Consider the following 22,451-nt stretch of genomic DNA (forward strand, 5'->3'; position numbering starts at 1 on the left):
CCAGGAATCAGAGGCACCTACAGTAGTACTAAAAAAGATACCAGGAATCAGAGGCACCTACAGTAGTACTAAAAAAGATACCAGGAATCAGAGGCACCTACAGAAGTACTAACAAAGATACCAGGAATCAGAGGCACCTACAGTAGTACTAAAAAAGATACCAGGAATCAGAGGCACCTACAGTAGTACTAAAAAAGATACCAGGAACCAGAGGCACCTACAGAAGTACTAAAATATGCTAGGAATTAGAGGCCCCTACAGAAGTACTAAGATATGCTAGGAATCAGAGACACCTACAGAAGTACTAAAAAGATGCCAGGAATCAGAGGCACCTACAGAAGTACTAAAAATATACCAGGAATCAGAGGCACCTACAGAAGTACTAAAAATATACCAGGAATCAGAGGCACCCACAGAAGAACTAATAGAAATGCCAGGAATCAGAGGCACCTACAGAAGTACTAAAAATATGTCAAGAATCATAGGCACCTACAGAAGTACTAAAAATATGTCAAGAATCAGAGGCACCTACAGAAGTACTAAAAATATGTCAAGAATCATAGGCACCTACAGAAGTACTAAAAATATGTCAAGAATCATAGGCACCTACAGAAGTACTTAACATATGTCAAGAATCAGAGGCACCTACAGAAGTACTAAAAAGATGCCAGGAATCAGAGGCACCTACAGAAGAACTAAAAATATACCAGGAATCAGAGGCACCTACAGAAGTACTAAAAATATGTCAAGAATCATAGGCACCTACAGAAGTACTAAAAATATGTCAAGAATCATAGGCACCTACAGAAGTACTAAAAATATGTCAAGAATCAGAGGCACCTACAGAAGTACTAAAAAAGATGCCAGTAAACCATCGGCAGATCAACATCAATAAACATATCAACAGGAAAGAACAAATCGTAACCTGGATGAAAACTGAAATGTTCTCAACTTCCTGGAAACTGCTTTTCTTCGTCAAAGTTCCAGCATACCTGAGAAAAACTCTGATCAGGTCCAGCTGCTAATGTGGAACATGCAGACCAGCCTACTCTATAAATAACAGAGAGACGAGCAGAGGCATCAGAAGAGCAGATTCACGTGTCGACAGGACAATACCTGAAAGATTTTTACCAAAACATGACGTCTTTAATGTTCCTGCTCCTGCTTCCACCCTTGGTGTCGTCCTCCCCTGCTCCTGTGAGTATCATTCTGTGTTTACAATCATCGGAATAAGAGGGAACATCCTACCTGCGTCTCCTTGTGTCGTAGGGATGCGACTCCGAGGTCGCGGACCTCAAGCTCAGCATCAAGAAACTGGAGTACAAACTGCTGGTCACGACGTGGCAGGTCGAGCACTTACGAACGCACAAGTACTTCCGACCGCTTCGTCCTGAACTCACACATGTGGAGCCATCAAAGGATCAGGTCCAGAGCAACGTCAGTGGATCAGTGATGGACCGTCACTTAACTACACTGTCACCACCGGGGAGTCTGATGGTCTACGATAAAGGTGATTTATACATCATGCAATTGAAATTGAAATTGATTGCAATTCTATTGAAGTATATCAGAGTATGGAATGGTTCACTTCAAGATTTCAAATGTTGAAACTATTTTTTATTTTCTTACACAAACATTGTTTTTAACAAACTAAGCTAATAATGCTAAAAAGGAAAACAATGCTAATATGGGACGAATAGTGATATTTAAAGCATCTAAAAACGATTTTTAAAATTAATACTGTTATTAATCTTTTCTGTAGTCGCCAAAAAGAAGATATTTTTGGCTTTTTTTTATATATTTATTTAAGAAAGGCTTAAGAATTAATTTTAGCATCACTAGTTTACTCTTTTTGGAGTTTTGGATCAATCAAAACAGCAGTGATGCTAACTAAGCTAATAATGCTAAAAGGCTAACAATGCTAACATGGGACAAATAGTGATATTTAAAGCATCTAAAAACGATTTTTAAAATTAATACTGTTATTAATCTTTTCTGTAGTCGCCAAAAAGAAGATATTTTTGGCTTTTTTTTATATATTTATTTAAGAAAGGCTTAATAATTAATTTTAGCATCACTAGTTTACTCTTTTTGGAGTTTTGGATCAATCAAAACAGCAGTGATGCTAACTAAGCTAATAATCTAAAAGGCTAACAATGCTAACATGGGACGAATAGTGATATTTAAAGCATCTAAAAACGATTTTAAAAATAAATACTGTTATTAATCTTTTCTGTAGTCGCCAAAAAGAAGATATTTTTGGCTTTTTTATATATATTTATTTAAGAAAGGCTTAAAAATTAATTTTAGCATCACTAGTTTACTCTTTTTGGAGTTTTGGATCAATCAAAACAGCAGTGATGCTAACTAAGCTAATAATGCTAAAAGGCAAACAATGCTAACATGGGACAAATAGTGATATTTAAAGCATCTAAAAACGATTTAAAAATAAATACTGTTATTAATCTTTTCTGTAGTCGCCAAAAAGAAGATATTTTTGGCTTTTTTTATATATATTTATTTAAAAAAGGCTTAAGCATTAATATTAGCATCACTAGTTTACTCTTTTTGGAGTTTTGGATCAATCAAAACAGCATTGATGCTAACTAAGCTAATAATGCTAAAAGGCTAACAATGCTAACATGGGACAAATAGTGATATTTAAAGCATCTAAAAACGATTTTAAAAATAAATACTGTTATTAATATTTTTTGTAGTCGCCAAAAAGAAGATATTTTTGGCTTTTTTTATATATATTTATTTAAGAAAGGCTTAAGAATTAATTTTAGCATCACTAGTTTACTCTTTTTGGAGTTTTGGATCAATCAAAACAGCAGTGATGCTAACTAAGCTAATAATGCTAAAAGGCAAACAATGCTAACATGGGACAAATAGTGATATTTAAAGCATCTAAAAACGATTTAAAAATAAATACTGTTATTAATCTTTTCTGTAGTCGCCAAAAAGAAGATATTTTTGGCTTTTTTTTATATATTTATTTAAGAAAGGCTTAAGAATTAATTTTAGCATCACTAGTTTACTCTTTTTGGAGTTTTGGATCAATCAAAACAGCAGTGATGCTAACTAAGCTAATAATGCTAAAAGGCAAACAATGCTAACATGGGACAAATAGTGATATTTAAAGCATCTAAAAACGATTTTTAAAATTAATACTGTTATTAATCTTTTCTGTAGTCGCCAAAAAGAAGATATTTTTGGCTTTTTTTTTATATATTTATTTAAGAAAGGCTTAAGAATTAATTTTAGCATCACTAGTTTACTCTTTTTGGAGTTTTGGATCAATCAAAACAGCAGTGATGCTAACTAAGCTAATAATGCTAAAAGGCAAACAATGCTAACATGGGACAAATAGTAGATTTAAAGCTTATTAAAAAATATTTAAACAACGTTGGTGTAACGAAAGCTTTATGAAAAAAACAAACAGAAAAACAAGCTCTCGCGATCAGTCAGTTTCTTTATTCCGCAGCAACAAAAATATACAAACAGAATTTCTTTTGTCTTTTACTGTCAATGCAATGCACCATGGGAACACTTTAGCGAGCAGGAAAGTAACAAAAAACGTTTTTTTTGAGTAACTAAATTCAATAGTTTGTAAAAACAGGTTCTTTCTCTGAATGAAGGAATTTCTTTGTAGCCGAAGTAAAAATGAGACGCGAGTCTGGAATCAGCGATATTAGTGTATTGACGAAAAAATTGAAGATCATTCTTCTCACACACATCGAATCGGTTCTTTCCCAAACATGTGCTGTGTCTCAAATCACATACTTCTCTTAGTACACTAGAAGTTAGTATGCATCAGGATAGTGTACGTACTAACTAGTAACTAATTCTCCACAGATAGTATGTCTCAAATCAAACTCTGCTGCTACGCACTAACAGGAAATGACGCGACAGCTTCTTCTTCTACTACTATTTAACGATGATTTCAACCAGCTGTAGGAACACTATCGCCACCTGCTGGCAGCACGTTTGGTTTGGATCAAGAAATATGAGAAATATTGGTGAGATATTTACGCCGGTATCAGCAGCGAAGACATGTCATCCTCCTACTGCTGCTGAAAATGCACCTGTAAGTATATGAATATATATATATAGGTATATATATTTATATATATATGACGTAACTTCCGTTTATTTATTACTATTAAAAGACAACAGGAAAATGCAACCTTTTAAAATACAAATGATAAAATTGAGTTACTGAAAAATATTCTGACCTGCTCTAGTAGAAGAACTCACATTTCTCCGATTCCTTAAATCTCTTCACTGGCTTCCAGTTTCTTTCGGGATCCATTTTAAAATTCTGGTTCTTACTTTCAGAGCTACTTATTGTCAGACGGTCTGACAATAAGTAGCTCTGAAAGTAAGAACCAGCTGCAGAAAAACATTACATTTTTTCAGGGGGGCAAACTTTTCAACCTAAAAACTGATCGGCTCCAGGCTGAACAATGGCTCTGTGACTACTTGCATAGTATAGAGAAATAATTCCCCCCTTACTAAAAAGGGACAGTTCATCCCAACCATCCACCTCAACCTGAACACTGGAGAAAACTGTAAACATTCAAACTGGGAGATGTAGCTACAGCAGCTGGGGAGCAGTAGGAGCAGAACACAGCAGTGTTACACTTCAAGTAAAGTGTGCGTTTGACGGAGAGAGACACACACAGAAAGGTTTAACCAGTTTAAGTCGAGTGGCAGGCGTCTGTGGTCAGTGTGAAACCTGAGTTCTGCACACTCTCGTTGTTACTTTTTCATGTCAGTGTATTTTTCTCAGAAAGAATTACGGATGTCCATACTGAAAACAAAAAACTGTTACCGATTCTATAAGCAATTGTAACCATGAATAGTCAAACGATAACAATTACTGTAGTGGAACCTAATGACCACTTGGGTGTGCTGTTCTCTTGACATTGATGGATGTGTGTTAAAGGGCACCTAAGGTGTTGATTTAAGTGTCTCTTAAATTGTTCTAGGACCTATATTATACTCATCAGTGTGTTTCTTTTTGCACTAAACTCTCCTTAAATAAAGATATTTGCAGTAGAAAATATGCTTAAGCCCCGCCCACTTAAAATGCTCCATTTCTTCCAAGCAAACACGCCTACTCTGCTCTGAAACACAAGTTGCATTCAATGACTCACGTAAATTTCAAACTCACCCCTAAAACTCCCGTTTTGTCCATTAAAAATGAATAATAAAAATAAGGTTTGCTGCTTAATGTACATATTACAAAAACACCTAAAGGCAGAAGTAACTCTCACCATGTTTACATAAATATTTATTTTGTTTCATGATTAACATGAAGGTTCTTAACTGATTTAGGGCTTCTAGGGGAGGACACCTGCACCAGAGTGATGTCAGAATGTATAATTTAAAACGTAATCTCGTTTGGAGAGATTTCAGACGAGAACTTTATTAAGTAATGACTTAAAAACGGAGCAAAGTCATGATGAATGAACTACTGCATTTTGAAGAGGAAGACTTTTACAAACATGTGTCAGGAGAGTTTGGTTTTCACATTAGGTGTCCTTTAAGACATTTTTATTTGTGTTTTCCCTGAATTTCTGGGACTCCTGTGTTTGTCTTATGTGTCTTGATCTTTTAAAGTATTTTAACTGCGTATTGTTTTTGATTGTTAAAGCGCTTTGTGACCCTGGTCTAGAAAGATCCAAAGTTTCAACATTTCAAATGCTAAATTCAACCATTCAATATTCTGACGTTAGTGTTTATATAATCATAAAAAATAAAATCCTCTCTCAGATTGTTCCGAGTTGTTTGACAGACTGAGGCCTACGAGTGGATTTTACCGGATCAGACCGAGAGACCGTCAGGAGCCACTGTTGGTTTACTGCGACATGAACGATGGCGGAGGCTGGACCGTGTTTCAGAGACGCCGTCATGGAAGAGTCAACTTTGACAGGTGATGGAATAGAAATGAAGGGAGAAAGTTGACGGATAAATATGCCAATTCTTCAAGGTTGAACATTTTATATGGTTTTACATAATTATTTACAATGCAATTAGACATTAAAGAAAGTTCCTCACACATTAGTTCGACCTCTAACCTCATGTATTTCAGCAAAAACGTGTTAAAGTCATGCAACAAATGAGATAAAAATGAAAAGTTATGTATTTTGACAATTAAATCAGGGTTCCCACGGATCCTTCAAAAGTCATGTTCTACAAATTCTATTCTATATATGTTCTGTGTAAAAAGTGTCATAAAAATAAAGTTAAATGATAATATAATGATTAATTAATTTAATTTATGGATCTAAGAACATGACCTTAATTCATGTTAATATCCTTTCAATCATATTTTTGAAAGGCTTTACAGTGAGAGTCAAATGAACAATTTGATTTAATTGATAATAACAATATTGTTAATTTTTCTTCTTTTCTTTTTCCAATTTTTGGTAAAATGTTGAGTTGGTCTTAAAGTCCAAAACAGTAAAATTCTAAAGTCACGTTATATAAATCCTTATAAACAATGTAGTCTTCCCTTCATTTTTGAAACAACAAATTATTGTTTTCTATGTAAAGTTTGGTGGAGACGCTTATTATACCTTTAAACAACAAAAACAAAGTAGTATACATAACATATAGCATTGTTGCTAGCAGTCAAACATGCTCATCTCTGTTAGCAAAATCATTTTATCGTAAATGTTTGTAAAATCTACTTTATACATATATACAAATACAATAATTTAGATTTACTACACCAAACACATTAGCTAGCTGTTAGCAAATATGCTATTGGCTAACAAAAGTTCTACTTTAGCAAACAATCACAGAAAGTTAAAGTTAGCATCAATATGCTAGCTTATAGATTAGCAGGGCAGCGAAACCATAGTGACACTAAATATATAAGCTTGTATGAGTAAAAACCTAAATTGATATAAATTAAAACATACTTTTCAAAGATGCTAGCTCACCGTGCTAACGTAGATTGCGTATTGCAGGGACTGGGTCGACTACAGGGACGGCTTTGGAGACTTCAAACTGTGGAACGACGAGTTCTGGTTGGGAAACGAACACATGTTTTCTTTACTCGCACAAGGTCAGTGGTTTTAAGAGACGCTCACAAATAGGTTGTCGGTACGATTCCGACGAAAGGCTACTCTTGAAGAGAAATAGTAAATTCTTATCTGTATTTGTTTGGGTTTTACTCTGGTTTTGCCAAGAAGTTAAAAATGTTAACATTTATTGAAAACCTTTTTTCAAATCATTTTATTTTATATTTTTTAAGTCTATGGTTTCATCTCGATTGAATTCAAACATTTTTTTATTTGTAAAACGATTATTATTATAAATTTATTTTTAAATAATTAAAATAATGTTTTTCAGATGAATTATTATTATTATATTTTTGTTAATTTAATATTATAACTTTTTTTTTATATTGAATTCAAAAGGCTACAAATAAAAGAAAATTAATTTAAAAAAATGTATTTTTTAATTCTTGGATTATTAAAATATCAAACTGTATTTGTAGGAAAAAAATAATTTTAAAATAATCGTTTTTTTTATTCAATTATTTAAAGAAAAAGAAATCCTTGAAAAAAAAACCACACAAAAACAACATTTTAATAATACATTTCTAAGTTTGAAATGTTCAATTTAACATTTAAACATGTGGCCCGTGGGCCATTCTACACCCGTGAGAGGGTATTCCGTGGCCCTCCATGTTCAAATTCTTAATCTTTGTACAAAGTCAGATAATTAAGTAAATATGTTGCTGAAATGATTATGATTATATAGTCAAGACGGAATAAAATAAAAGGAACCATAGAATTAAAAAAGATTTTGGCCCAAATTCACACAAAAATCTACACAACAAGGATCGACGAAAATTTCCAAAATGTTTCCCGAGGTCGAGAGACTAACATCAGACACCAAATCCAGAGCTAATGATGACTTTAAACATTTAAAAAATGCATGTTTTGACTTCATGACTTCCAGGGAAAAACCTGGTGAAGGTGGAGCTCATGGACTGGGAAGGAAAGAGAAGTCACGCCTTCTACGAGAACTTCAGGATCACGGACGAGGACGTACGTTACCTCGAACATCGGGTCGACTCCCAACATCCGGGTCATGTTTCCTTTTCATCTCCAGGACAAGTATCGCCTCCAGTACGGGACGTACAGCGGCAGAGCTGGAGACGCTCTGACAGGAAGTGGAGGGATGGTGGAGCGATGGTCGTCCAGTGTGGGCGGGATGCAGTTCAGCACCAGAGACCAGGCGAGTCCAGTATATGTTGGTGTCATCAGAATATTCAATGGTTAAATGTAATATTTCAAAGTTTGAGACTTAAATTTTTATCTTTAAACAATTTTATTCAATATTTTCTATAACAAAACGTTCATTTATTCTTTATATTTATATTTAATCAAAGGTTGATTTAATTTTTAAATAATGTCATTTAAAAATCGAACATTTTCCGAAATGAATGCATTTTTTTTTCAAACACATACAGTTTGATATTCATATTCCAATATTTAATAAGTAAAAAAAAAAGATACATTCATTCCCTTTTAAAAATAAAAAATATAGGTTTAATTTTGTCAGTTTTTATATTGAAATTAAAAAAGCTAAAAATATTTTCTAAACAAACACAGAGTTTGATATTATTATTACAATAATATGAACATAATATATATATATATATATATATATATATATATTTTATATTAATACTTTTAAATTCAATACAGAAATGTTGTTTAAGTAAACCCAACATTTTATATTTAATTAAAAAAAGCTTAAAAAATCATTTTAATCGTATTAAAAAAAGAGATAAGACTAAGAAAAATACAAAGGAATATTTAAAAACTAAATTTTGGTCTTAAATATAATACTATTTGTTTTTCTCACGCTTATATTGACCCATTTAATACTTAATATTTATCTTTTCACCATAATAAACATCGTTCCGGTTAAATCTAGCCAATCACGGAAGACCTGACGCAATATTAACCAATCAGAAGCAACAAGAGGCGGGTCTATCTTCAGTACAGCGTTTATAAGTATACAAACAACGCTGTACATTTTTTCTTACACATATTTAAATTCCAATATTAATTCCAATATTTAAATATATAATATTATTTTTTAAATTATATATATAAAAATATAGATTTTTTTTAAGATTTTTAAATATAAACTTTAAGCTTTATTTAATGATAAGCCTGACATCCTTATTAAATAATTTTTTATTTAGAAAACGAATTTGTATAATTATTGCAATAAAAATATCAAAATGTGTTAAAAGGAAATCAGTCATTTCAGAATATTTGAATATATTCAAATTATTTAATTCAATTATCTTTTTAAATCTACCTTTCAAAATACAAATCATTTAATTCAATTATTAAAACAAAATTTTAAAGGTAAAACCTCCCAAAAACGTTTAAATTTCAACATTTTCAAGGTTAATTCCTGCATCTAACGGACAATGACGTTCCAGGACAACGACCGCTACCTCCATGGCAGCTGTTCCGAGGAGAACAACTCAGGCTGGTGGTTCAACAGGTGAAGAAGTCACCAGGACTAGTTCACCCGTTTACACGCTGACCACCACTTGTTTCCACAGATGTCACAACGCCAATCTGAACGGGAAGTTCTACCGCAGAGGCAAGTACCAGGGTCCCTTTGACAACGGCGTGGTGTGGGGGACCTGGAGGGGGCTCTGGTACTCCCTGAGACACACCACCATGAAGGTGCGCCCCCTGGTGTTCCTGGACACGGTGGGAAGTGGAGGCGGAGAAAACTGAACCAGGAAGTCTTTTGATTGGTTCTGACACTTACTTATATTTATCTTATTATTAAACAACATCTCAAAAGATAAACTTGTTTTATTTCATCTTTTTACTCTGATTTGATTGAAAATCATTTCACTTTATTTGTTCATCACATTTATTTCTTAGAAAAAATGACAATATGGAGTAAAATAATAACAATAATACAATTATAATACAAATACATTAAAATAAGGCCTTTTGTTTTGACCAAAAAATATCTAATTGTCTTTCTGACGAACCCTTTGAACAAACAACATTAAAAAAGCAATAAATCTTCACAACAAAAATTGTTAGAAAACGTTTTTTTTGTTTGAGTAGAACATATGGAATCCTGTCTTTACTAATTTGCTATTATAACTATAGATGTTTTACTCATTTGCTATTAAAATTATAGATATTTTTACTAATTTGCTATTATAATTATAGATTGTATTATTCATTTGCTATTATAATTATAGTTTTTTAAACATTTGCTATTTAAATTATAGATATTTTACAAATTTGCTATTATAATTATAGTTTTTTAAACATTTGCTATTTAAATTATAGATATTTTACAAATTTGCTATTATAATTATAGATTGTTTTTTTTTACAAATTAGCTATTACAATTATGGAAGTAAAAATTGATGGTGTAAAAATGGTACACATTTTTTTTTAAAGATTTAATTATTTAATGAGGTTACTATAGTCACAGCGTTTGTTCATCTTTTTGTTGCAATTAAACTTCAGGGCACTAGATGTCAGCAGTCATCACAAGAACAATGAAATCCTGCAAGAACCAAGTGATGACTGAGGACGAGAGGATACAGTGTGATGTACATTTTAAGATGCGACCTTACATATTTGACAGAGGGAGTTTCGTCTTTTTAACTTAATGCACATTTTCAAGTAAGTAATGTAATTCAATGTATACGTATCTGCTTATTGTTACCTGAACATGCGAAAAAAGTTGTGTAAAACTATTAAAAAAAACAGTTTTGACCCAAAAACATGTGTATTTCGGACGAGCTTGTGTAAACAAACACCATAAAATCATCCGGATTATTCCTCTACTGTCTCCGGCCAATCACGTTCCTTCTCTTCACCATAATACCTGTTATATGAAGTCTTCTTCTGAGCTGAAAACATCCTTTTCGTTTTCATCCTTAGCATCTTCATCTCCATGTTCCCATTAACCACACATGTGGATCCTCAGCATGTCTTCAAACTTACTAGAACATCTTCTTCCCAGTACGTCCAGTTCTTCCAGTCCTCGCCATCCCACATGGTTCTTGTCACGTAGACGAAAGATCCAAGTCCAGCATCCGCCGCTCGGCCTCGCTCAGCCTGTACGAGGACCGGTCCGTTCCCGCGTAGACCTCGGACCTCCGCTGGGACCCGCACCGTTCGTCCTTGGGCGCCGAGGGCGACGCGCTGAAGGTCGAGCTCCGCTGGCGACCTCTGGTGGACGCCGACGACTGGGCCTCCTTCAACTTCCGGGCCAGGATGTTCCTCTGGATGGGCGACGGGCCGCGGCGGTTCCAGTTCTGCTCGGCCCGGTCCACGCTGAGCTGGTTCCCTCCGACCGGCCCGCCGATCCCCGAGACGCCCTCTTCCGCCCGACGTGGTTCTGGTTTGGTTTCGGGGATTTTGGTCCCGGTATGTTTGAGGTCCGCGTTCAACCACGGCTTCCTCTGAGGTCCCACCTGCGAGACCCCGTTTTCCGGAATAGGGTACGAGTAGTAGGGGGGCCACTCCTTTCCTCTCCTGGTCCAACTGCTTCCCTCCGGAAGGGTCCTCGAACCCACCTGGGTCAGGCTTCTCTCTCTGAACTGGGCCGACGTCACCAGTTGAGGTTTAGGGTCGTTGAAGCTGGAGGTCCGACGGAAACCCGGGTTCCTGTCGGAGATGTCCCCCTCTGCCCCTCGTCTGAGTCCCCCTAGACCACTCCTCTCCACCATCTCCACCCACTCCGCGGTGCGCTCCCTGGATCTGGAGCCGCCTGAACTCCGGAGCCCGGGGTGCCCGAGGACCGGCTCCGCTCGGGGGCTCAGTACTCCCTGAGTTCTTGACGCTGCCTCTCTGTGGAGGGCACTGGTCTGGGTCTCGTTGAGGACGAGGCCCGGGGAGGACAGGACGAACCCGGTCGGGGAGGGGATCGGGGAGATGGTGGGGGTGGCCAGGAGGGTGTCTTGGACCGGACTGGAGGACACATGGTAGACTTGTGTTCCTTCCTTTAGGCCGATCTTCTTCATTTCCTTCAACTGCTGCTGAGCTAAATGATACCTGGAAGAAAACATCAATACATCTTAATATACCAAGGTTTTTTTCCCTGATACAGTATTGAAAAGTTATAATTTTTCATTAAAATGTGTTTAAAATATACATTTAAACATAAAGATAGTCACAGCGTTTGTTCATTTTCGTGTTGCAATTCAACTTCAGGGCACTAGATGGCAGCGGTCATTACAAGAACAATGAAATCCTGCGACATCCCGGTGATGTCTGAGGACGAGAGGATACAGTCGACTCCACCAGCTTTTTTCAATTCTGTAAATTCTGCGACATCCAGAGTCAAGTACTCGACAATACTACAAATATATCCTTGTTACTACAGTATCACAATATATTGTACTGTTGTCCCTGATATGTTTTATTTCTAAGATTCTTGCCAATACACACCACTGTATAAAATAAACGTCTTTCGGCCTTTTATATGTTTTTTGCGATTTCCCGGCGATGTCTGAGGACGAGAGGATACAGTCGACTACAGCTGCTTTTCAATTCTGTAAACTCAGAGTCTTAGTACTTGATGATGCTACAAATATATATTGTTACTACAGTATCACAATATATCATTATGTCCTCCGAAGCAAAACATCCCACGATGTCTGAGGACGAGAGGATACAGTTGACTCCAGCAGCTTTTCAATACTGTAAACTTCAGAGTCAAGTACTTGACGACACTACAAATATATCCTTGTTACTACAGTGTCACAATATATCATTACGTCCTCCGAAGCAAAACATCCCGGCGACAACTGAGGACGAGAGGATACAGTCGTCTCCAGCAGCTTTTCAATTCTGTAAACTTAAGAGTCAAGTACTTGACGACATTACAAATATATCCTTGTTACTACAAGATCATGATAGATCATTACATCCTCCAAAGCAAAAAAAAGACTGAGGACAAGAGGATACAGTCATCTCTCCAGAAGCTTATACAGTAAGTATCGTATCGCAAGATTCTTTAATCTTACCCAAAAATCGTAGGCAGCATCTTCTGTCCCGACGGAGAGAGTCTCTCTGGATCCTGAGGGAGACTCGGAGTTAGTCCGTCACTCTGGGCCGGGGGGTCATCGAGGGGCCCCGGTCTAGGAAGACTGTGCCCGTATATGGAGGTCTGGTCGGAGAGCTTCCGTCCACCGGGGGGCAGCATGGAGCCCCGGCGGACCGAGCTGCACTGAGGTTTCTGGCAGATCTTCCTCCACAGGGTGACTATGATGGTGGCCAGGATCACGGCGAGGCACAGGGAGATGCCGGCGACCACCACCACGTTGCCCCCCAACGGCGGCGAGGACGGGAGGGACGGCGAAGGATCCGGCGACGCTGCAAACGACGGAACGTGAGAACGGTTTCTAGTGTTTTTTTCATGGAGAACGTGGCGGACCTGCACAGTTCTCCAGCGAGCAGTGGGACTGTTCCTTCACCATGCCCGTGCACTGCATCCCGCCGACGCTAGAGGGCAGCAGACACTTGCGCACGCGCTCCCGGACACCTTCTCCACAGCTGACGCTGCAGACGCTCCACTGCTGCCAGGGGCCCCAGGAGTCTGCAACACAACAACAAACCGAAAACAAATGTGTTTGTGGTATCCCTTGTGTTATCTCAGGGTCAAGCTGACCCGAAAACAAATGTGTTTGTGGTAACCCTTTTGTTATCTCAGGGTCAAGCTGACCAGAAGACCCGGAAACAAATGTGTTTGTGGAATCCCTTGTGTTATCTCAGGGTCAAGCTGGCCCGAAACAAATGTGTTCGTGGTATCCCTTGTGTTATCTCAGGGTCAGGCTGACCAGAAGACCCGGAAACAAATGTGTTTGTGGAATCCCTTGTGTTATCTCAGGGTCAAGCTGGCCCGAAACAAACTTGTTTGTGGTATCCCTTGTGTTATCTCAGGGTCAGGCTGAACCGAAGGCCAAAAAACAAATGTGTTCGTGGTATCCCTTTTGTTATCTCAGGGTCAGGCTGAACCGAAAAAACAAACGTGTTTTTGGTATCCCTTGTGTTATCTCAGGGTCAAGCTGACCCGAAACAAATGTGTTTGTGGTATCCCTCGTGTTATCTTAGGGTAAAGCTGACCCATAGGCCCGGAAACAAATGAATTTGTGGTATCCCTTGTGTTGTCTCTGGGTCAAAGTGAGCCGAAAGGCCCGGAACAAATGTGTTTGTGGTATCCCTTGTGTTATCTTAGGGTCAAGCTGACCCATAGGCCCGGAAACAAATGCATTTGTGGTATCCCTTGTGTTATCTCAGGGTCAAGCTGACCCAAAGGCCCGGAAACAAATGTGTTTTTGGTATCCCTTGTCTTGTGTCTGGGTTAAAATGAACAACCAAGACAAGGGATACAATAAACACATTTATATTTGGGCCTTATAACTCAAGGGTTTTATCAATTCTTCTTAGACAAAAATATGCATGGAAATTTAAGCAAAAACACCAATTTTAAAAAAACATTTAAAATTTAAACAGAATTTGACATAATTAAAATGAAGGTAAAATTTTAGTTTTTAGTCTTAAAAATATTCAGAAAAACTTGTGAAATACACAAATTCACTTGTACTTTCTCCCTCACCTGCGCTCTTGTGAACCACCAAACATGTCTGAGCGGGACTCGAGGAGCGACCGGAGTCCAGGACGAAACGAAAACAGTACTTGTGTCTCCCCGTCGAGAAGAGCGAGCAGTTGAACTCCGTCCGGCGCTCGCCCGGGGTCAGCCAGTTGAAGGCCAGGGGAGGTCGAGAGGTTTCCTCCTTCCCGTCCCTGTGGAGGAAAACCTTCCCGGTGGTGTGAGCGCAGGGCGGCGACGCCAGCTTCACGCTCATCGCGCCTTCGCAGCCGCTCCTGTACTTCTGGGCGTCCTCCACCTGGAGCTTGTAGGAGAAGATCCGGGTGAGGTGGAGCGGCCCGGAGGTCTTGACCTCCTGCTCCGAGTGTGGCGAGCGCAGGGAGACCCGGACGAAGTCCTTGTCGGTGAAGGGCGAGGTGCAGGTGAGCTGGATGCTCTGGGAGCGCACCAGGGCCACGGCGTGTCGGGTGCGACCCTGGACCTTGTCGAAGGTGTTGCGCCCGATCTGGTTGTGCTCCATGAAGGTGACCTCCAGGTAGAGGGCGGAGTCGAGGACGGAGGCGCAGGCCTGGAAGTGTTCGTTGGTGGTTATCAGCACCTGTTGGGGACACAACAGGGTTTTATTTAATTTTGACCGTAGTTACATCTGCCAAGGAGATTAGTTCATCTTCGCAATTATTTGAAATTTATTTGACTCTCAGAAAATATTGATATCAAGAAAAAAAAAGAACATATGATTAAATTTTGATTAGGTTCTTTAGTTTTTATGGGTGTAAAAAAAAAAACATGATACACTGAAATATATACAATATTTTTTTCTCTTACAATACCGGACTGTGTTTTGGTTTTTACCGTGTTTGTCCATTTCATTGTGTTGCAATTAAACTTTCGGCCACAAGATGGCAGCAGTCATCTTACGCAGCTAGAGGGGATAAGTAAATTCCGGTGATGACTGAGGACGAGAGGATACAGTGACTCCAGAAGCTTTTGAAAGCTAATGTTTGGACATATTTTGGTTTCAAATGAAAGCAGTTAAAACTTCGTCAAGAGTCATGTGGTCTGTAAATTCTGCAACACTAGAGTCAAGTACTCGACAATACTACACATATATCCTTGTTCCTAAAGTATTGTAGTATACTAATTACATTTGAGTATACATCCCTAGAATAAGTATTTTGAAGATCATTTTCTTGTATGGCTTCTAACTTTTAGTGCTTACGTGCAAAAAAAACAACAACAAAAAAACGTAATTAAGTATTTTTTTCTATAATACTATAAAAATATAAAGTTGTTACTAATTTTAGCAAGTAAACAGGCTTATTTTTTCAGTAAATATGACAAAAAAAAACATTTTAATGTGTTACGAGTCACAAGCTAAAGTTACTTTAGAGAAAATGTTGTCTTTAAAAATATCAACAACCTTTGAGACAGTAGTATTCAATAAAACAGAAATAAATACTTTTTCTTTCTGTACAGCCCTGTATCAAATATATATTTATTCTAGGGTACTTTCACAATGATGGATGGATGGATGGATGGATGGATGGATGGATGGATGGATGGATGGATGGATGGATGGATGGATGGATGGATGGATGGATGGATGGATGGATGGATGGATGGATGATTATTCTCACCTGGAAAGACCACGATTGGTTGCTCGCTCTCTCCACAGCGATGTGAAACGTCGGCCACTGCACCCGTAGTTCCGAGCTCCACCACTGGCTGGCGCCGTCCTCGCCGTGAGCGTGCGTTCCATTAGAGCGGGAAGACGAGGAGGCGCAGGTCTGGTGCAGCAGGAAGCGGAAAGTTCCGGCGTACAGGAAGCAGGAGCAGTCGAACTCCACCCTGCCCGAGGACTGGCCGTCGGGGAGGGTCCTGGTCTGGACGCTGGTGTTGGTCTCCGTGTCCATCAGCGAGAGGCGGAGTCTCCTGGTGCTGTTGCATGTGGACCTGAAGTCCACGAACACGCCGTTGTTGCTCAGAGCGACGTGGAGCGAAGGCCAGATGTTCAGACCCGCCAGAGCTGCAGGACGAAGAGCCGAATAAGATACATTTGAAGTCCGGACTAGAAAAGCACTTTGAGAGCGCAGCCCTCAGCCAAGAAGCTCCTTTACCAACATTAATTTCATTTATTACATTACAGTAGTTACGAAAATATTGATAATGATTCCGTTGTTGATATTCAACAAGACTTTATTGATAAAAAACATATTTATTATTTTAGGGGCTTTTTTTTATTTACAATTAACATGCAAATATTCACAGCATTTGTTCATCTTTGTGTTGCAATTGCCTAGCTACAGGGAAAATGTGATTTGGCGATGACTGAGGACGAGAGGATACTGATTATATACTGTGTTTGTTCTTTTTTGAGTTATGATCAAACTTTCGCCCACTAAATGGCAGCAGTTATCCAACGCAGCTAGAGGGATGAGTAAATTCCAGTGATGACTGAGGACGAGAGGATACAGTGACTCCATCAGCTTTTAAAGCTGATGTTTGGACATAGTTTGGTTTGAAAACAAATGAAAGCAGTTACGACTTCGCCAAGAGTCATGTGGTCTGTAAATACTACAACACCAGAGTCAAGTACTTTAAAATACTACAAATATATCTATTTGTCACTACAGTATCACTATATATCATATCATCATCCCTGTATCGTGATAATACTTATTGTGTCTTATTCTTGACAATACACACTCCTAAACACACCCTTAACTTGTTACATTCACAAATATCCCATGAGACCCTGGCGATGACTGAGGACGAGAGGATACAGTGACTCCAGCGGCTTTAAAAGCTGATGTTTGGACATATTTTGGTTTGAAAACAAATGAAAGCAGTTACGACTTCTTCAAGAGTCATGTGGTCTGTAAATACTACAACACCAGAGTCAAGTACTGGACAATACTACACATATATCCTTTTTACTACAGTATCACAATTTATTGTATCGTTAGCCCTGTGTCGTGATATGTATTGTATCACCAGCTTCTTGTCAGTACACATCCCTACTGTTAAATACATTAACACTCTTTACACATCATTCAAGTGATGTAGCACAGCTGCAAATCCTTCAAGGGATCCATGGATCCAGATGGTAATCCGGAATTCCACCAAAGTTACATTTTCCTTAATTGTTTTCAAAACATGTAAAATCTGCTTTTAAGTGTTTTTTCTACAATAAGATGGTTGCATATATTCGTTTTTTTTACTCCTTTCAGAAAATTAACAGGCATATTCTTCAGTATATAGGACTGAAGAATAACATTTTGACGTGTTAAGAGTCACAAGCTAATGTTACTTTGGAGAAAATGTCTTTAAAAAGAACAACAAAAACCTAAACAGACAGAGACAGTAATAATCAATAAAACAGAAATAAATACTTTTTTCTTTCTGTACAGCCCTGTCTCAAATAGATATTTATTCTAGGGTACTTTTACATGAACTTAATTTAATTATGGCGGTAAAGACTTGCTAGGTTGCTAGGGGTTAGCAATGATGCTAAGCTAACATTGTTAGCACCACAAACTGATACAGCCCTGTATCAAATAGATATTTATACTAGGGTACTTTTACATGAACCTAATTTATGAAGCATCATTCTGGAGGTTAAGACTTAGTTATATGTGACTTTTATTTAAGTTTAAGGTTGCTAAGGGTTAGCAATGATGCTAAGCTAACATTACCCAAACATGTAAAATCAGTTTTTTAAGTTTTTAAGTCTTTTTTTTAATGACAGATTTCTTGTTTTTTTCAAATGTATACTTGTTTTCATCATCTTATCTTGCAGTTGATACAGAAAAAAAGTGTATGTTTATCTGTAACCCTGGTAAACCTTCATCAAACCCACATGTTTTAAAACACACATGCGAGTCATTTGAAATCACAATCAAAATGTTAGGCATTTTCACATAAATTGCTACATGACTCAAAGTTTTTTGGGGAAATATTAATGTTTCTACTGCGGGAAAAAACAATGTACAAAAATGATTAAACTTTTTGTAAAATACCTGTGAACTGTAATGTGATTTAACTTGAGATTTTTCTTAAAAAAAAAGAAAAACAGAAATAGAAAAAAGTACACGTTTGTACTTCTTGATGGAGATGTTTTCCCGACTCACCGTATCCCAGGAGCACCGGCAGGAAAAGCAGTGGAGGGACTTCTCGTGGCATTCCGATGATGTTCCGTGCCTCCGTGTTCCTTCACTGCACCACATGACCGTCCTCTACGGCAACACTTTCTTTCTGAAAAATCCAAAATAAAAGCAGCTCCCAGTAATCCAGACGTGACAACAGCCCGGAGTCTTTTTTCTTTTTTTTTCAAACAGGAAAAGGCTGAGAATGAAGCTGTGACTGTGAACTTCCTCCCTCATCCGCCCCTCCGTCCTCACAATGGATCACGACTTGTTCGACAACACTTCTTCTTCTTCTTCTTCTTCTTCTTCTCTGGATCATCTGTCATTCACCGTTACGACCTAGAAGTCATTTACCTTCAGAGTTTAACTATTACTGGAATGTTTGGATTTAATTTTCGCTGCTAAAAACATTAAGAGATAATCTTTTCTCGGATGGTCAATTAAATATATATATTCTTTTACGCAATACTGTATCGATAATTGATAGGATTGTATCGATTATCAATTAAAAAAACAAAACAAAAAATAAATATGTATACAGTATATAATAATTCATACCATAGTTATTTTATGGTTTGAAGTTCAATGAAGTTTTGTAAAAAAAAATAACAATAATAATTAAAATAAAATTCACGATTAACATGTAAATATTCACGCAGTGTTCATTTTTTTGGGGTAGAAATTTAACTTCAGGCCACTAGAAGGCAGCAGACATCACTACCTCCGCAGCTACAGGAAAAATGAGATTCGGTAATGACTGAGGACGAGAGGATACAGTGGACTAGTGGAAATATCGATCATGATTACGTTGTTGATATTCAACAACACTGTATTGGTACCAAATATAAATTCATATTAATTATTACAGTTTTTTATTAAAAAAATATATATATATATTTACAATTAACACGCAAATATTCACAGCATTTGTTAATTTTTGTGTTGCAGTTAAAATTCTGGCCACCAAATGGCGATTCGGCGATGACTGAGGACGAGAGGATACAGTGACTCCAGTAGCTTTTAAAAGCTGATGCTTGGGTATATTTTGATTTCAAAACAAATAAAAGCAGTTACCACTTGTCTTTTGGTCTGTAAATTATGCAACACCAGAGTCAAGTACTCGACAATACTAATAAATATTAAACAATATCATATCGTCAACCTTGAGGTGATACATTTACATGCTGGATTCTTGCCCATAAACACCCCTAATATATATGTATAAAACTTACACTAGTAAATTAAGTTCCATACCAATATGACCAACATCAGTCTGTAAAAAAAATGTTTGGTTATTAATATTAAGACAGAAGAATCATGAAAATGTCCATTAAATTCATTGTAAAATTGTATGTTTTGATTATTGTCAATTCATAATAACGAACTCGCTCATGAAATAAAATGTAAATTTAAACAATAAATCACTGTAAAGTTCGATCAGTTCTAATAAACATTTGTCGTGATAATACTTAATACTTAACTTTCAACAAATTGCGCAATTTGTATGAAACAATTTAACAAGAAGCCAAAAGTTGTTAACGTACAAGATACAAATAAAGTTTTGTTTAGCTTGAAATTGTCTCGACGCGTTAACAAGAACACAAATACTGTTGAAAAATCTCGACATAATTGTACATTTATAAACATCACGGATTGAATTGCTGAATTATTAACCTTCAAAGAGCATAAATAAATCGCATTTAAATCTTAAAAGTTCACTCACAGAACGTCATTCTTCCTCCAGCGACCACAGGCTGAGAGTCTAACTGCCTGCGTCGATGTCTGTGACGTCACACGCCTCCTAGTGACGTGACGTAGAACAACATCCTCCTGTCAGGTAACATACAATCTAAAATATAGAAATACTCTTATTCTTATTTATTTTCCGTGCAAATCAATAGTATAAGCTAGCCGGAACATTATGACCACTGACGTTGAATCTATTATTAAATAAAAGATAATAATAAATAATGGTAAATATACGTTTATAATAAATACAATTAAAAAGTGCGGCCATTCCACTGTATTTTTGCGACCCTTAGTCTAATATTTTAACTTAATTTGAACTTAATAATGAGTCGTATATCTTATTAAGTTTCTTTGTTTTAGAATTAATTTATGCAAGTTACTCTTGTTTGCTTCAGTTATACAGAAATATATATAACATTTATTTGTATTTTTTTTTCGGGGGGGAGATTTTGTGTCTCTAAAAATATCCCCAAAAATGGTATAAAAAAAAAAAAAAAAACGTAATGCCATTAACACATGCAAGCAGCTGAAATCGAACACAATTTGAAACTTTAGATACAAGTACAACATTCTAAATTAAATGAAAATAATAGTATTCATGCTTTTACAGTGGTAATACTTAATACTGAATTAACTATTAGAAAAGGTCAAGACTTATATTATATAAGTTACTTATAAAGATAAAACTAAATACTACATTCGAATGCTCCTTCCCAGATGTAACACTAATAGACTCATTCATTCCTCGTGCTACATACATCTATATATCAAGTTCAAGTTATTTCATTGTCAAATATACATGTATGCAAGACATACATCTTGCATCTATCTATCAATCCATCTATCTATCAAGTTATTTTATTGTCAAATATACATGTATGCAAGACATACATCTTGCATCTATCTATCAATCCATCTATCTATCAAGTTATTTTATTGTCAAATATACATGTATGCAAGACATACATTTTGCACCTATCTATCCATCTATCAAGTTATTTTATTGTCAAATATACATGTATACAAGACATACATCTTGCATCTATCTATCATTCATCTATCTATCATGTTCTTTTAATGTCAAATATAGATGTATGCAAGACATTCCTTTTTGCATCTATCTATCCATCTATCAGGTTATTTTATTGTCAAATATACATGTATGCAAGACATACATTTTGCATCTATCTATCCATCATCTATCTATCAAGTTCTTTTATTGTCAAATATACATGTATGCAAGACATACATCTTGCATCTATCTATCCATCTATCAAGTTATTTTATTGTCAAATATACATGTATACAAGACATACATCTTGCATCTATCTATCATTCATCTATCTATCATGTTCTTTTAATGTCAAATATAGATGTATGCAAGACATTCCTTTTTGCATCTATCTATCCATCTATCAGGTTATTTTATTGTCAAATATACATGTATGCAAGACATACATTTTGCATCTATCTATCCATCATCTATCTATCAAGTTCTTTTATTGTCAAATATACATGTATGCGAGACATACATTTTGCATCTATCTATCCATCTATCAAGTTATTTTATTGCCAAATATACATATATACAAGACATACATCTTGCATCTATCTATCATTCATCTATCTATCATGTTCTTTTAATGTCAAATATAGATGTATGCAAGACATACATCTTGCATCTATCATCCATGTATCTATCAAGTTCTTTTACTGTCAAATATACATGTATGCAAGACATCTTGCATTTATCTATCTATCCATCTATCAAGTTATTTTGTTCTCAAATATAGATGTATGCAAGACATACATTTTGCATCTATCTAGCCATCCATCTATCAAGTGATTTTATTGTCAAACATATGTGTATGCAAGACATACATCTTGCATCTATCCATCCATCCATCT

The 22,451-nt window shown here is 36.7% G+C and overlaps 2 protein-coding genes across 2 annotated transcripts; one reads left to right on the forward strand and one right to left on the reverse strand.

Moving 5' to 3' along the window:
• The first annotated feature begins 1,137 nt into the window (after window positions 1–1,137).
• Window positions 1,138–9,899, forward strand: fgl1b (fibrinogen like 1B). The gene is made up of 8 exons (XM_087808108.1): window positions 1,138–1,197; window positions 1,270–1,510; window positions 5,782–5,941; window positions 6,984–7,081; window positions 7,984–8,072; window positions 8,137–8,262; window positions 9,488–9,552; window positions 9,614–9,899. The coding sequence occupies exons 1-8, from the start codon at window positions 1,138–1,140 to the stop codon at window positions 9,792–9,794; spliced, it is 1,020 nt and encodes a 339-aa protein (XP_087664234.1). The 3' UTR covers window positions 9,795–9,899.
• A 240-nt stretch (window positions 9,900–10,139) lies between these two features.
• thsd1 (thrombospondin, type I, domain containing 1) lies at window positions 10,140–20,539 on the reverse strand. Its single transcript, XM_087807900.1, has 7 exons — window positions 20,518–20,539; window positions 18,780–18,903; window positions 16,287–16,675; window positions 14,656–15,247; window positions 13,474–13,635; window positions 13,064–13,412; window positions 10,140–12,089 (listed from the first exon to the last, which is right to left on the reverse strand). Exons 2-7 carry the CDS (start codon window positions 18,829–18,831, stop codon window positions 11,099–11,101), a joined length of 2,535 nt encoding a protein of 844 aa, XP_087664026.1. The 5' UTR covers window positions 18,832–18,903; window positions 20,518–20,539; the 3' UTR covers window positions 10,140–11,098.
• Between the last annotated feature and the right edge of the window lie 1,912 nt (window positions 20,540–22,451).

Source organism: Callionymus lyra, chromosome 14 (genome assembly GCF_982586985.1).
Source record: "Callionymus lyra chromosome 14, fCalLyr1.hap1.1, whole genome shotgun sequence".
Lineage (NCBI taxonomy): Eukaryota > Metazoa > Chordata > Actinopteri > Syngnathiformes > Callionymidae > Callionymus > Callionymus lyra.

Bases quoted from the DNA above. Each gene is read 5' to 3' on its own strand.
- fgl1b (XM_087808108.1), top strand. From the start codon at position 1,138: ATGACGTCTTTAATGTTCCTGCTCCTGCTTCCACCCTTGGTGTCGTCC. The intron at 7,082-7,983 runs GTCAGTGGTTTT...CATGACTTCCAG, and splicing joins GTTTTCTTTACTCGCACAAG to GGAAAAACCTGGTGAAGGTG. The intron at 8,263-9,487 runs GCGAGTCCAGTA...ATGACGTTCCAG, and splicing joins AGTTCAGCACCAGAGACCAG to GACAACGACCGCTACCTCCA.
- thsd1 (XM_087807900.1), bottom strand. From the start codon at position 18,831: ATGCCACGAGAAGTCCCTCCACTGCTTTTCCTGCCGGTGCTCCTGGGA. The intron at 16,676-18,779 runs GTGAGTCGGGAA...TTCGTCCTGCAG, and splicing joins GCCGGTGCTCCTGGGATACG to CTCTGGCGGGTCTGAACATC. The intron at 13,636-14,655 runs GTGAGGGAGAAA...GTTGTGTTGCAG, and splicing joins GGTGGTTCACAAGAGCGCAG to ACTCCTGGGGCCCCTGGCAG.